The sequence below is a fragment of the Phacochoerus africanus genome, chromosome 14 (assembly GCF_016906955.1).
Source record: "Phacochoerus africanus isolate WHEZ1 chromosome 14, ROS_Pafr_v1, whole genome shotgun sequence".
NCBI classification, from domain to species: domain Eukaryota; kingdom Metazoa; phylum Chordata; class Mammalia; order Artiodactyla; family Suidae; genus Phacochoerus; species Phacochoerus africanus.
In genome coordinates, this window is record NC_062557.1 from 1,915,168 (window position 1) to 1,931,603 (window position 16,436).

The 16,436-nt window shown below is 54.2% G+C and overlaps 1 protein-coding gene across 3 annotated transcripts in view; it reads right to left on the minus strand.

Annotated features, from left to right (window-relative positions):
• The window catches only part of RPTOR (regulatory associated protein of MTOR complex 1), a 280,347-nt gene extending 264,439 nt beyond the window's left edge, over positions 1-15,908 (minus strand). For 2 of the 3 annotated variants that reach the window (XM_047757543.1, XM_047757542.1), the window contains exon 1: positions 14,933-15,908. In XM_047757543.1, coding sequence (XP_047613499.1) covers positions 14,933-15,094 — 162 coding nt within the window. In that variant the 5' untranslated portion in view covers positions 15,095-15,908. Of the gene's footprint in view, positions 1-256; positions 450-14,932 lie in introns of those variants that run through there. The other variant, XM_047757544.1, reaches the window with a different exon arrangement.
• Between the last annotated feature and the right edge of the window lie 528 nt (positions 15,909-16,436).

Genomic DNA, 16,436 nt, shown 5'->3' on the forward strand with positions numbered 1-16,436 from the left:
AAAGGTAATAGCAAAACAAAAACGACACAGGGTAACGAGCGTGATAACACATTAGGTACTGCGGAAGGGTATGCTGCGAGAACTTGAAGACACTGCAGCAGAAACCATCCAAACTGAAACACAGAGGGGAAGAGGCAGGAGCGAGCACAGAGCCTGCGGAACAGCATCAAACATCGAAAGTAATTGCAGCTGGAGCTCTGGAAGCCTGACGGCAAGCAGAGGGAGAAATGGAAAAACTGAGAACACACGGCAGTACCTTTTCCAAAAATCTGGTGGAAGCTACAGTCCTACAGATCCAAGCATCTCCGCTGACCACAGCAGGCCAATCACAAAGAAAACTACGCCGATGCCCATTATAATCAACTACTAACTTCCAACGAAAAAGAGGAAAGTCTTCAACGTAGCAGTAAGAGGAATTCCCTGGTGGCTCCTCGGGTCAAGGCCCCAACGTTACCACTGCTGTGGCTCTGATCACTGCTCTGGCACGTGTCTGTTCCCTGGCCCAGGCGCTTCCGCACGCCGTGCGCCCAGCCAAAACTAAAAATAAAAACACAAATAAGGTCATGTCAAACAATCTGTTCTGTGCCTTGTTTTTTTTCTAAGTGTGAGTGGGGTTTTTTTAATGTAATAATATATAATATTATATCTTAGAAACCTTCCCATAATAGCACATACAGAATTCACCTCCAGGCCCACTTCAGGCATATGCTCTGGAGAGCATCTGAGGTGCACACAGCCCATGGAGCCCAATTCCATTCAGGGGCAGCACTCCATACACGGGGTTGCAGGCCCCAAGCAAATCCCAGAAGGGAGAACTGAGCAGATGCCCCAAACCAAAACTCAGACGAAGATGAAGCAAACCAGACTCAGGGGGAAACTCAAGCTCTGGACGTGGTAACAGGTGCCGAGGCTTCGCGAGAGCTGAGAATCACTGGACAGCGGAAAGGAGAAGCTGGGATCAGCGTCTGAAGACAAAGAGCCAAAGGCAGGTCGCAGGAAATGTTGCCCAGGCTCAGCTCCAAAGTCCAGGGGTCGGTACCAAGCCGACACCCCTACTCCCAGTGAGGCCCTCACACTCGGCTCCTTTCTCCTGGAACCCAGGACAGCGCTGGGCCAGGGAGCCCACCTGGTGGGGATCTGACCTGCAGCAAAGAAGGGCTGTCCGGCAAGCACCCACTCGGGGAACCTGCCTCGCCGCTCCAGTTAAACCCGCAGACTGCCTCACAGACCCGACACACGGAAACACAGCGCTTCACCTCCAAGCACCTCTGCCAGGAAGAAGGGACCGGTGATGGCCACGCCTCCCCACTGGGGTTTGGCGGATTCCCAGAACCGTCTTTATGAGAATACTCGTCCTGGATGAAACAAACGTGACGTCGGAAAAACGCAAGGGCTATGCCTGAACCCCAATACTCGCCGCGACGGCCGGCAGGCGTCGATCCTCCTGCCTGAACCCCGATACTCGCCGCGACGGCCGGCAGGCGTCGATCCTCCTGCCTGAACCCCGATACTCGCCGTGACGGCCGGCAGGCGTCGATCCTCCTGCCTGAACCCCGATATTTGCCGCGACGGCCGGCAGGCGTCGATCCTCCTGCCTGAACCCCGACACTCGCCGTGACGGCCGGCAGGCGTCGATCCTCCTGCCTGAACCCCGATACTCACCGCGACGGCCGGCAGGCGTCGATCCTCCTGCCGCGGGGCTCGCAGACACTGACTTGAGGCAACTGTATCATAAAATCTAGTTCTTGAAAAATCTCTAACATTTGCCAGAACCCCACCAAACACTCTCAGGTAGAGCACGGCTCTCAGGAGAGCTCCCATCTTCCTGGGGAAAGGGGCTGGGGGTCAGTGCAGAGGGTTCTGAGAAGAGGCAGGAAGCTAAGCCCACCCCGGGTGGTGGCCTCATAGGACCTCAGTCCCATTAACAGCTTGGGCCTTTACCAACGGATGAAAACGGCAGGCACTGCTTGCTGTCTCCAGGGGGCAACTTCTGCCCTTTTTCCTCCAATTATTCAATCATGGGCAACATCAGACCAACACACGGGACAGGACGGAGCCCGCAGCCGCAGTGAGGAGCACAGGAAGGGAGGAAACGCGCGGCCGGGCAGGCTGCCCCTCGGAGTCCGGGGCTCAGCCACGATCGGGGAGCCCCGGGCTTCGCAAGCACCACCCCATGGCACCCTCGCAGCACACCACCTCGGGGGAAGCAGCTTCAGACCCACTTCACAGATAAAAACACTAAGGTCCAGACCAAGGACAGGCAGCTAGAAAAGGAAGCAGCCTGGACCAAGGCCCATCTGACCCCAGTCTAACATCTTCCACAAACCCACAGCTGCCTCTTCAATGTTTAGAAAAAGTCCACCCGGATTTTCTGAATCTCCACAAGGAGGCCAATGAGAAGTCTCGCCCAAGGCCGCCCTGCACATGGGATGAGAAGCAAGGCTGAGCCAGCAGCCACAAGGCCTGAACCCCTGGCTCGGCCCCCGCAGCCCAGGAATTCCTCGGGCTGGCTGCCCCTCTGCGCCGCCTCGGTTCACTCATTGGTAACAGCAGATGCCTTCGAGGGGTGTTGTCGGGGTTGGGCAGACTCATCCATGTGGAACTGTATCTGCAAACTGCAAAGCCCCCGAGGGCCCTTCCTTCTCCATCCGGCCCTGCAGTCCTTCGGTCCTTGCAGCCAGGGCAGGTCCTACCTCCTCTAGAGGCCTTGCTCGGCCAGGCCCCTCTCCTGAAATCCTCCCTGGCTGCTGGCATCCCCCTCCCCTCAGTGTCAACGCGGCCCTGAACCTCTGGTCACAGGCTTCACGGCTCCATCTGCCCACCAAGCTGGTCTGCGTGTGTGCCGACCTCAGGGCTTCCAGGGTTATACACCGGCCATGCTCTGGTTTCATCCCCCTAGCAGAAGCACTTACCCAGACTTCCCTTGTGGCGCAGCAGGGTAAGGACTGGTGTTGTCACAGCAGTGGCACGGGTTCGCTCCTTGGCCTGGAAACTTCCCCAGGCCACAGGCTTGGGCAAAAAAAAAAAAAAAAAAAAAAGAAGAAGAAGCACTTACTCCAAAGTCCAAAAACAATGAATGAGGAGTTCCTGTCATGGCTCAGCAGTAATGAACCCAACTAACATCCATGAGGACTCAGGTTTGATCCCTGGCCTCGCTCAGTGCGTTAAGGATCCGGCGTTGCTGTGAGCTGTGGTGTAGGCTGGCAGCTACAGCTGCGATTGGAACCGTAGCCCAGGAACTTCTATATTCTCAGTCATAAAAAAAAGGTCGGGGGGAGAGGGGGGAGTTGTCCATATAAAGGCAAAGATTGAGGTGCAGGTCTCGGAGCCAGGCCCTGAAGCCAGAACGGGGTCTGAGCGCGGCTCTGCCACCAACGAGGTCAGGTTGGCAACAGACAGAGAAACACAGTCTGCCCTTGAGGCCCAGTGGACTCAGAACACACCTTGTGTCTCTGCAGGGCGTCCGCCCCGTAGAAACTAAGTCTGGACCTAGGCCAGGGCTTAGAGGAGCGCAGAAAATGGAAGCATCTGACTTGCTTTCATTAGACACACCTTGAAACTGCCTGTAGATCACCTTTTAAGGGTGAAAGAAGATGCTGTGCAACCAAAGAGCAAGCTAGTATTCACTAAGCGCGGCTCATCCCCACCCCGGAGGCATGGGGACCAGGGCGGGGGCACAGGGCGGCAGCAGGGAAGGACGAAGCCCGGACACCGAGGGACAGGGCCAGGGACCACTGAAGCAGTACCTTCGCCATTTCCCGCTGAAACGTTCTTTAAGGAAAACTTTCTCCGACTTTCAAGGCAGGTAAGTGCTCCCTCCCTCCTACTCAGGGAGCCTGCCTGGCATGCTGCCACCTCCTGCACCCCGTCAACAGCCACGTGCAATCTCTCCCCCCGCCCTCCCTCCCGGGGAGCACGCAGAGCTAGCTCGGGCCAGCCAGCCCCCCGCCCCACCTGCACCTCCTCAGGACGCTCCTGACCCCCCCTTCCCTCTCACACACTCTCTCTCTCTCTCTCTCACACACACTCACTCACGAGCGCGCACACACACCCACGCACACACACGCACACGCGCACGTGCATACACAGTCACACACACGCACCCCCCGCAGCCAGAGGACTCCGGCACTACCCACTTCAAAGCTTCCGCAGTCGTCCTTAAGACAAAAGCCAAGTTCCTGGGCCTCACACAGCTGGCCAGGGGCCCGCCGGCCTCCCCACCACCGCGGGCCTCCCGCCGCCTCTCACCGGCCAGGCTCTGCTCCGGCTGTTTGCTCGACAAACACCCGGTGAGCACCTCCCAGCAGCCAGGCTCGTGAGAAGCCGGGGATGCAGCACAGATGAGACCAAGTCCCTGCCCCAGTTGAGGAGGCAACGCGAATACAGAACGTGGTGTCACTCGGTGGCCGTGCCAGCGGCGGGTAAGGCAGGAGGGCTGCAGCGGGGCTGGGGCCCTGGGAGGGCGCGGGGAGCCCTTCCCGAAGCTCCCCAGCCCTGCACCCCGGCTCCTCGGCCCTGCTCCCGCCCAGATGATCTCTGTTCCGTCGGGGACGCACTGGCTTGTGTCCCCGCCCTCCAGGAGGCCTTCTCCGGGCTCTGCACGCAGCCACCACCACCCCGACCCATCTTCCCCAACAAACTGGTAAACCCCTTAACAGCAGGAGCTGTTCCCAGTGAACTACCAACACGGAGCCTGGTGCCCGGTGCCCGGTGCCCGGCACAAGAGGACCGGACGGTCTCAGCTGACGTACCGGGACTGCACCACTCGCTCCCGCCCCTCCGCCCGCTGTCTGACCTGCACACACCGTCACCTCGCCCGTCAGGGACCCTACTGCACACAGGTCAGGGTGCAACCCCAAACCGTGGGCATCCAGGTGCCACAGAAAAGCCCAGCAAGAGAATTCCTTAAATCGCTATCTCTTTCCTCGAGTGTGCTGCGCTCCGATTAGCTTTGCATGGGGTGCCATTTTCTCTACTGAGATAAAATTCCTCAAGGGCCATGCCATCCCAAGTCTCCTCGGATCCCACACAACCCCAGGCTAGGGCCATGTACATAAATGGTTCACGGTGCTCATAAAAACCACTGGAGTTCCCACTGCGGTGCACCGGGTTAAGGATCTGGTGTGGCCGCAACTGTGGTGCAGGCTGTAGCTGTGTCTCAGATTCGATCCCCAGCCCAGGAACTTCCATAGGCCAGAGATACACCCCCCACCCACAAAGAAGAAAACGATTTCCCTGCAAACACTGAGACTCCGGCTCTGAGACGGCTTACACCGACAGTTAGGACTTGTGCATGTCACCATAGGGGAAATCTGCCTCAAACAACGACGCAAGTGAATGTTAACCTCCTAGTAGGTTTGTGTTCCCAGGGGCTATGTGTTAGGAATTCAGAAACTCCCCTCTGCACATTCCAGCCAGCCAGTGACTCAGTAAGGACAAAGGAGCCAGTACTATGGCTGGGAAGGTGACAAACCTGCAAAGGGGGGCAGAAGAGCCTGGGGACCACGGTCAACGCACAGCGATGAGCAAGACGTGAACACAGACAGGCGCAGGGCTGCCACCCTACCTCTCGGCCCAGGAGCCTGCAAACATGGCACACCAGCAGCAGAGGGCACGCCTCGGGCCAGGTCTCCCTTCTGAACCCCATTCTCCACCAAAGAGAACTGGGGAGCACTGGAGAAAGGCCAGTTCCAGGCCTGAGGCAGGGAACATCCTACTGTGCTGGAGAGCTAACAAATATTCAGAGTTGGAGTTCCCGTCGTGGCTCAGTGGTTAACGAATCCGCCTGGAACCATGAGGTTGCGGGTTCGATCCCTGCCCTTGCTCCGTGGGTTAACGATCCGGCGTGGCCGTGAGCTGTGGTGTAGGTCACAGATGCAGCTGGGATCCCCTGTTGCTGTGGCTCTGGCGTAGGCCGGTGGCTACAGCTCCAATTCCACCCCTAGCCTGGGAACCTCCAAATGCCATGGGAGCAGCCCAGGAAATGGCAAAAAGACAAAAAAAAAATATTCAAAGCCTGGTACGTTGTCAAAGGGCACTGATGACAACGTGAAGGGGCTGTTCAGTAAGGAAAAAATGACAGCGACAGGCAAATGAACTACGGCCACGAGGCTGAGACAAAGCCACGTGGTTTGCTTTCCTGTAGGACGCTCTGGAAAAGCACGTGACCTCAACAGCCTCCTCACTCAAAACGCAAAACCTGAACCTGAGTCCAAGGAACCGTCAGGACAAACCAGCCGCAGGACGTTCCACAAGATAACCGGCCGCCCTCTCTTCAAACGTCAAGGTCCACAAAGTCAGAGATGGAAAGAAGGAGGGTGGTCGCCGAGGGCTGGGTGGGGGGAAGCGTTGTGACTCAGTGGGGACGGAGTTCAGGTCGGGGAAGGTGAAAAGTCCTGGAGATGGACAGTGGTGAGGGCCTCAGCACTGTGAGCATACTGAATGCTACTGACGGGCAGCCTTAAAAATAATGAAAATGATAAACTTTATCATTTACCGCAATAAAAAAAATGTCAGGTCAAGAAATTCTTTTTTTTTTTTTTGTCTTTTCCAGGGCCACACCCGAGACATACGGAGGTTCCCAGGCTAGGGGTCTAATCGGAGTTACAGCTGCTGGCCTACCCCACAGCCACAGCCACGCAAGATCCTTAACCCACTGAGCAAGGCCAGGGATCGAACCCGCAACCTCCTGGTTCCTAGGTGGATTCGTTAACCACTGAGCCACATTGGGAACTCGCAAGAAATTCTTGGGGCCTGAGACACCCCTCTAAAGGAGGCTACGTGCGCCTTCTGTGGCAGTGAGGGAACCTGGGGGGGGGGGCGGAAACGGCTCATGAAGGGGCAACCTCATCTTCATGAGACCTGCGCGTGGAGGGTTCCAACACACCGAGGAGAAAGTGCTCGTTTTCGTAACTCTCCTGGGGTCTGTAAGAGGGCGTCCTTGCTCTCGGGAGATACACACACCGAGGCGTGAGTCTCCGACTTCCTCCTCCGTAGCTCAGGGGAGAGAAGCACACGTTCACGCGTACAAACAGGGAATGGCAGAGAAACGACGCAAAAACTGGTGAAGGTGGGTAGCGGCGCAGGGGACGTCACTATACTCTGCATGAAATTTTAAGCTTGAAATGGTATCAAAACCAAAAAATACTAACTAGGAATGGCCACGAACCGAAGCGCCCTCTGGAGAGCAGGCCAGTGACGGGTAAGAGCAACCGCCTGGGCAAGGCCACCTCCTCCTCCGCTCAGTGGGCACCGCGCCGCAAAGGCGCCCCCGCGGGGCAAGTCCAAGGTCAAGAACATGACGGAAGCACGGAGGCGGCAGATGCCCGACACCTGCTGGAATGGCCTCTTCTGCGTTAGCTGTTAGACCTCGAGCTCCCCAGAGCTTCTGACCCCAAAGCGGCCGAGTCGGAGCCCTGGAGGACAGCCGCTAGACAGAAGCCGCGCGGATCCCGTTGGCGCTCCCGCTTCGGACTCCCGCAGGGTGACGAGGAGGAGGAAAGGTTCTCGCCCGTTTCAGGATGTTCAAAATGGAACACAGCACATTTTCACAGCAGGTTAAAACGTCCACGTACACGGCCCCCGGTGGTTCCTGAGCCTCATGTGACAAATGCCATTGGAAGGGTCCCTCGCTTCAGGGGCAAGCGAGAGGGTGGCTGCCATAAACCCCGCCCCTTTTCCCCCACATCCCCCCAGACTCCCTGGATTCCACCCTCCCAACCTCAGCAGGGACCCTGCCCTGTCCTCCAGCCCCACCCCTGCTGCCTCCTCCTGCCCAGGAGGTTCTCACCGGGATTACCGTGAGGCCCCTGCGCAGCAGGTGATCCCACCTCCAGCGGCGCCCCCCAAACCCTCCACTCCTAGGCCTGACACCCCTGCTGACGCCTGCTGCAGCGCCCACCATCAGCCGCAGCGCCCGTTATCAGCTGCTGTAAGTTGACGGCTGGCTCAGTGTGACTGATTCATGTTTCCTAAATGTAATCAATGCACGTGATTTACTTATTTACCATAAACTCAAGGTTTTCCCAGGAACCAGGTCCTCCTCCCCCGTGAACACAGTGCGCTGTAATTTGGTGCTGACGTGTCTGTCTGTCCCACCAGACACTGAGGCACGACCGGGCACACTCCCCGTGAGCGATAACCCTCCACGGGGCTGAAGGGAACACCTCTGGCTCCCTGCCCTGGCCCCACTGGATCCACTCACTTCTCCTCACAGAACAAGGCCATGCTGGGGGAGTGGCAGTGCCTGTCCTCTAAGGGGGGACACCAGGAGGCCCTAACAGTGGCCAAATGGCTCCGCCTGCACGGGCTCAGAGAACATGGAAAGAGGTCTGTCGCAAGTCCCTTTCAGGTCTGCCGCCGGACCTCTGGGCCAGCCGGGTGGTTTGGGCACCTGCTCGCCTTCAGTCCTTCTTCCTAGTTGAAGCTTGAGGCCCACCTTCTCTAACTACGCTCATAGGTCTCAAACATGTGATAACGGGACACCTCGCCCTCTTAAAGAGTACTGAAGACTCCCAAAAATCTCTTTCACAAGTTGCCTTTATCAGTATTTTCCACAGTAGAGGCTAAAACAAAAAAAGTAGTACATTTCCTTATCAAGTCACTGAAAAAGTATACACTCATTACACTTTTGATAAATATCTCTATGAAAAATAACTGTTTTCAAAAACATTTCAGACAAGTGGCACTCTTCTGCAAATCTCTTCCACGTCTGCCTCACGGGAAGCTAGCTGAGTGCACATTCTGCATTCGGTCTGCGATGATATGCTGTCTTGGTTGAAGTGAGTGAGAAAAACATAGCCTCAGAAAGGGACATAGTTGGACGGGCGGGAGTCAGGACAGCCAGGTCACGGGGTGCGAGTGTCAGGACAGCCAGGTCACTGGGAATACTCTGCTTGGCTATCACAGCAGAACTCAGTGAGCAGCAGTTGCTGAAAGGTTTGCTGCAATCTATCTAAATAGAATATAAAGTAGAAAATCCAGGAGTTCCGTCATGGTGCAGTGGTTGATGAATCCGACTAGGAACCATGGGGTTGCGGGTTCGATCCCTGGCCTTGCTCAGTGGGTTGGGGATCCGGTGTTGCCGTGAGCTGTGGTGTGGGTTGCAGACGCGGTTCAGATCCCGAGTTGCTGTGGCTCTGGTGTAGGCTGGTGGCTACAGCTCCGATTGGACCTCTAGCCTGGGAACCTCCATATGCCACAGGAGCAGCCTAAGAAATGGCAAAAAGACAAAAAAATAAATAAATAGAGTAGAAAATTCAATCTATCCATAACCACAGCCATGACTTTCATATCCTATGATGTTAAAATCCATTGGCCTAACTTTGGATTTTTACCCATAGCTGATTTTATAATATCATGAACGGGTCGTTTGGAAACACAGGTTCCCTGAGCCATGCAGATGCTCCAAAGGTGGAGACATTTCACTTTACAACATAAAACCCTGTTTATCAGCATCACCACCATCTCATCAGAAACATCTTTAAGTCCTAGGAAGCTGGCACACTCAGGGGCAGATACACATTTTCTGAAACTCTAAGTTTTACTTGAAAGCTCAAATTTTATCACTGGCAACAAACACTGACAGTTGTTTTCCTTGAAGTGACGCTCGCTTGGTTCATTTTCAAGAAAATGCCTGCCAAGACACAAGGGGGAACAGCAGCGCAGCCTGCCAGCCCCCAGGCCCAGCGAGCGACCCTTGAAGGGCGAAGGGCGGCAGCAGCTGCAGCCTGCGTGGCAGGTGCTCTTCTGGGGACATCCAGGAGCCCAGGGGAGGATGAAAGAGCCAAGACGTAAGAAAACTACTCATTGCAATGCTTTAGCAAGGGCATTACTGCGAGCGCAGGGCAGTGAAGCAAATACCCACTGCCAGCACGGTCTGGTGCTACCATCTTGACTGGTGCTTGGGCACCAGCCATCTCACCTCTGCACCATCAGTGCAAACTGTCAATACGGGGAAAGGCCAAGAGCGAGCGAGGGTCTTGCATTAGTATGGCAACAGCGTGGCCTCTGGGCCCCGAAAGGACGGGGAACAGGGAGCGGGAGCACATCGTGAGCTCACGGTGGGCGCGGCCAGGCCGCCTCCAGCGAGCAGGGTTCTGGTCGTCTGCTGCTTGACCATCGGATCCGTTTCTCTATCGGCTCCACCACCTGAGTCATATTTTTCCCATAGTTTTCTTTTTTTCCTTTTTTTTCGGCCACGTCCAGGCCAGGGGTCCAGCCTGCGCCGCCACAAAGATCCAGGCCACAGCAGGGACAGGCCGGATCCTTAACCCGCTGAGCCGCCAGGGCACTTTACCATACATTTTGTTTCAGACCCCAGGGCCTCTCAGCCCGAGTGTCCAGTCGAAACTTGGTGATACATTTCTGCTTGTTTGTTTCCTACCTGGGCTTTGTTTCCGGGTTCACTTAAGGCAACTTACGTCTCTTCAGGGCAGCCATTTAACCAAGCCTCAGTTTCCACATCAATCACAGAGATACGGACCCCTGAGTAACTGTCGGCGCTACTGAGCCTTAAAAGACACGACCTACCTGGACGTCCCAGGTGAAGGATTCATCCTGTCGTTTCCACTACATTGTCACTGAGTCGCTACTGCACGCCAAGCACTGTCCTCTACGCCAGCAGAGCTAAGGTCCTTGCTTTACGACAGACAACGCCCTTCTGGGGCTGGGGGGTAATGACGAAAAACAGCAGAGACAGAGAGCGATCTCGAGGGACGGCTGACCAAGGATGTGCTCCCCGGGGTCTCTGAGGAGGTGACCCAGACGCTGAGTGCAAATGACAAGAAGGAGCGGACAGGCAAAGGGCATTCTAGGCCTTTCGCTCCGAGAAGCAGAAAAGGCAGGCAGGGCCAGACCATGAAGCGTGGCAAAGCGGGGTGGAGTTCGCATCCTGCTTCGAGCCCTGGGAGCCGTGAAGAGGCCTGGGAAGGAAGAAACAGGACCGGATCTACAAAGACCCTCTGGCCACGGTGAGGGCAAGGGCCGATGCAGGGAGCCTGCTCAGGACCTGATTCTGGGCTGATGCAAGGACACGACCGTCCAGGTGAAAGACGGTAGCTGCCAGGACTGGGCTCACGGTGGTGGACCCAGAGGTGGGCGGATGTAAGATACCCTTTGCAGACAAAGTTGACGGGCTCAGTGCAACGAGAGGAAGAGGAAATAAGTGGGATAATTTCTAGATGGGCACCGCACGGGCGGTGATGGCAGTGCGTGGGGACGGACGAAGCCGAGGCAAAGCGGGCAACCAGGGGTCATGGTGCGGAGGCAGCGTGTCAAACCACAGGACTAGATGGGGTCGGCTGGCAGCGGGCACACAGAAGAGAAAGCGGCCCAGGATCAAGTTCCGGGGTGCTCCCCCCTCCTCCGCCAACCAGCAAAGGAGTCCGAGGAGGAGCCGTCAGTGGCTTCAGAGGAAGGCCTGCAGTTTCAGGAAGACGTGGAAGCAAATGAGGAAAAAGCTCCATGAAGGAGGGCGGGGGCCACCCCGGAAGGCTGCAGGGAAGTCAAGAAGAGAAGGACAGAGGAGGGACGTTTAGATTTAGCAACAAGCAAGGGAGGGAGGCCCGGGCGGCACGGGCCCAGCCAGAGCAGATGGGGGCGAGGACGCAAAGAGAACGGCGGGAGCAGGGAGGGTTAGGAAGTCGTCCTGTGGCCGCGTGCTCCTGAGGCCGCGTAAACATCCGAGAGCCCGTGTACAGCTGCACGTACCTACTCAGCCTGCTCAGTGGTTTATGCAAGCAGAGCCGCAAAGCCAGGTGACCAAGTCTCGAGGCTGGTTTGCGAACGGCTTCATCATTTTACAGCGCAGGTACAGAGTGTCTGTCAATAGTTTTCTTCCAGAGCGAGAGCTCTCCAGCCTCCCTGGTTCCATCCCACACACGCTAGGGAAAGACCCATCTGAGACCAATGATCCCCACAGGCCGGCTTTCCAGAAAATGAGCTGTGAGAACTATAAAGTATCACAGCAAAATGCAAATGGGCCAGGTATACACACACCTGTTTTAGCCATAGGTCTGCAAATGATTCGTTTTGAACTGTAATTCATATGCCTAGTTATTTGAAAATGGCAAGTCAAAAATGCCACTGATGCATATATTTGCCACACATAGAATTAACCAAGCAACAAGCTAATTTGATAGTAACAGTATTAAACAAACAGCAACTTTGTAATTAAAAGGCAGTAACAGTGGCATGTGAAAGCAGGAATGACCCAATACCAAGACTGTGGGAACTCCCACTGAGGGAGGGCATGGGCTGCAGCTCTGCCAGGGCCAGACGCCAGCAGACAGAACTCCCTGGAGCCGTCCCTGAACTTTGCTGAAGGTGTCCATTTTAGGAACCCTCACCAACTCCAGTAAGTAACCACCAACACGGATGCCGTAAAGGTACACGGACACGTACAGGAATCACAGGAAGAAAGACCCAGCCCGCATTTAGGGCAGTCAGTGGCCCAGCAGAAGGGGTCTGTGTGTGTCCTCAAACGGGAGAGTGCTGGGCAGGGAAGCAGCCTGGCCTGGGTGCCTGTGTGCGCAGGATTCCAAAGCCTTGAAGTGACACGTGGCTAACCCGCAGGCCAGAGCCGGCCCCGCAAGGGACTGTTTTGTATTTTGTAACATCTGAATTTTAAAACTGGAAAACTTCACACTGAAAGGGAAGAAAAGGGGCTTCTAGCGTCTCAAAGAAAAGAGAGAGAAAGGGAAAGGGACCCGGTCAACCCCACTGCCCTTGAGCTGCAATGTGTGTTCTTCAGAGGCCTCCCTGTTGCCCCCCTCCAGAAAAGTAGACGCGAGCCAAACCTCAGCCGCCACTTGTGCCATTACACCCGTTCTATCCGGCCTGTTTCATTCATGCATGCTCCCTCCCAACTCTGAGCGTCATGGGGATTTGCGAAGTGTGCTGCAAAGGCCCCTCGGGCCGAACCAGGGAAGGAGACACGGGACAGCTCTGCTGCGACGCCCAGCTCCCACAGACTTAACCGCAAATGCTCGCTGCTGGTCTTCTTTATCAAACAACTTTAACGGCCGAATACAGCAAATTTTCTCTCCTGGCTCTAAGTCAGAATCTCAGTAATTACTCCGACTCGCACAATTTTTCTCCCACTTAATAACTTTTGCAGATTTTATCAGGGAATGTTGATCATTCACAAATTACTGTTTTAATTAAAAGGTCAAAAGTAGATCCTTAAGGAGTTCCCGTCATGGCTCAGTGGCTAATGAACCCGACTAGTATCCATGAAGACACGAGTTCGACCCCTGGCCTTGCTCAGTGAGTTAAAGATACGGTGTTGCCATGAGCTGTGGTGTAGGTCACAGATGCAGCTCGGATCCCATGTTACTGGGGCTGTGGTGTAGGCTGGCAGCTACAGCTCCAATTCAACCCCTAGTCTGGGAACCTCCATATGCCATGTGTGTGGCCCTAAAAAGACAAACAAACAAACAAAAAACATTTTTAAAAAATAAAAAATATATCCATTAAGCAGTTTTGAACAGTTTGACCAAGGGTTTAAGGTAGCAAAGGGAACTACATGCCAAAAGGGGAAAAAAAAAAAGGAAGGCCCTCCAACCAGGAAAAAAAAGATGACCACAGAATTACCTTTTTTTTGGCCATGCCTGCAGCATGCAGAAGTTCCAGGACCGGGGATCAAACCTATGTCACAGCAGTGACTCGATCCCTCGATCCATAGCAGTGACTACCCCAGAACCTCGACCCACTGAGACACCAGAGAACTCCATGCAGTTACTTTTAAAATATATTTTTTCAGATATGCTTTGCAACCATGAAAGCTCTGAACTATATATTTAGTATGAAACATATCCATAAGACAGACTCTATACATTCTCTTCCAGTGACCAACTCTTTTACTCCTTAGACTGCTTTTGTATCAATCAAATGTTCCTAACCTTTTAAAGAGAAGCCAGGTAATACCTGAAGCACCAGTTACTAGTGACTGACCACCTAGAATGACCATGAGGATAAGCGCATGTATGTTCAACATCACCTACTAAAAACAACAATATTATATAAACATCTTCATAAGCCCAGAGCAACCACATTACATGATAACACCAAATACCTCTCTTATACCAAAATGTCCAAAGAAACAAACAGTCTTAAAGAAGGAGAAAACGAAACACAAAGAGACAAATTCTAAGCATGTACAGATGAGAGAGTCCCATCCTTCTGCTCTGGAGACCAGGAAAATAGTTCTCCAAATTAAGGTCAGATTTAACAAAATTGTTTACTTTACTGTAAGCTGCTTGTGAGTTGCTATCCACATCCCAGCACCACGAAGACCCCCTAAAACCTAAACCCCCGTTTCACCCCATCATACTCCAACTGCACTATTAGAGAAATTCTGTCTCCAAGTAACAGTAACAAGACACCACACAAAAGGAGGAAAGTCTAGATTCCAGAAAGCTGTTTAGAAGGCTATGATGGAGTTCACTGTAACTTAAAAATAACTACGCATGAATTTGTTACCACCTGAACATTTGCCAGTAATCTTGTTTCCTAGCATACTATACTGGACTTCTGCACTTGCCCTAGCTTGGACCAAAAAAGTAAATTAGCCACAAAAGTAGACTAACCACGTGGGTACAAATATTATGTCCCAAGCTAAGTGTTAACAGTGCTAAGTATATCAAGGGGCGTGTGACAATGCTGGGTTTTCTAACATACTTAACTTGTACTGTCTGAATTAGAACTTAGTTTGTACCGAATTAACTCTCCAGGGAATAACTGCGAACCGAAACAGCCTTTTCCACTTACAACCAAGACCCAGAGTCTGAAATGGTTTGTGCTTTTTGGTTGACTTGAAACACACAGCTGGGAAAAAATACCGCCGCTTTCCCAAGGACACTCCTCTGGCTCTAAACGAACTTCCCCGAAAAAAACTACCAAGGTCCAAGGGGCGCAGGCGCGATCCACTTACCCGATCCTTCATTCTCCAGCTCTGAGCTAAGGACTTGGAGCCTTCAATTTTCTCACAGTGCCTCTTTTTCATAAAAGCCAAAGGCAGGTTCCAGTCTGTAAGGTCGGCCTCATCGTCCTCCCCGAGTCCCAGGAGGGGCGACTGCAGCATCTCGGACTCCATCACTGGGGGAGGGGGTGGGGGAGTCCTGGGCAGCAAGCGCTCGAGAACCTCCAGCCTTGAAAACCAGTGTGTACCAGAATTGGCGAAGGAATACACAGAAGAGGGAGGAGTAGAAAATGAAACGGATAGTGAGTGTGCGGAGACCCTCACTCAGGCAAAAAGTCAGCGATCCTTCTCTAACTCTGCGCGGGAAGTCGGAGGCGTGGGAAGAGCAGTGGGAAGTGAGGGAACCCAAGGAGCTCCGCACAGACACACGCGGCCCAGATCCCAAGCCACCGGCTGCTTCCGAGGCTGTCGGTTCCCGGGGGGCTGCGAGCGGAGCTGTCAAAGGCGTGCGAGACTCCAGGCCTCACGATGACCCTGCCCTCGGCCTCCAACGCCTCAGCCGATCCGAGGACAGGCAGGCCGCCCGCTCTTGGTGCCGGGTCGCCGACTGGGCTGAGGTCTCCGGCCGAGGGGAAGAGGTTCAGAGAGCTTCGGGTCTCCTGCAGCCACTCTCAGCCTTGCGGGTCCCGCACTCGCCGGAGCTGCTGCAACCAGAGCCAGGACCGGCCCATCGTGCTCGCCCGCAGCCGGCTCCTCAGCCCCGAGTCCGCGCGGCCTGGCTGGTCCTGGCCTCCGGCCCCGTGGCCCTCTCCTCCCTGAGAACGAGTCCTTAGAAACGGGCGACACGGAGCCGTGGAGAAAAACGCGTAATGTGGGCTTATTGGGTCTCGGGACTTTTGCCCTCTGGTTTGAAGCTACAGTGAAACTCCGCTCATCAGCACATCAAGGAGGACGCCATATTGCCGAGGCCCAGCATGCAGCGCGACTACGGCGTGCCTAACAGGCCAAATGTCCTCAGAGCGTTCCGGCCGTGCGTCCCAGGAAACTGCGAGCGGGTGCCCCCCCCGTTACTATGGTTACCACGATTCAGTTTGCCAGAGCTTATTGCCATTCGTTCAAGAGATGCGTCATATCGAAGTCAGTCCTATAAATGAAACTCTGTTAATTAATTTTGGAAAAAAAGCTTTTTATTATTACAAATGGACCTACATGCTTCTGAAATTAAAGGAATCGACCCCTTGTTTCTTCCAGATTGTGAAAAAGCTGCAAGGCTTTTGATAATATTACAAAAGAAGATCGTGTTTGGGGTGGGGAGTTGTAGTATCCGCCACAGTAGCGATCAGATTTTATTTTTTTCAGGGGACACTAAGTGAAAAAAAATGTATTTTCTGAGTGGTTTATTCCATGATATAGTTTCATGTGCAAACAACTAAAAGCTACAGATTTTTCTTTTCTTTTTTGTCTTTTCCAGGGCCGAACCCGCGGCATATGCAGGTTCCCAGGCTAGGGGTGGAAT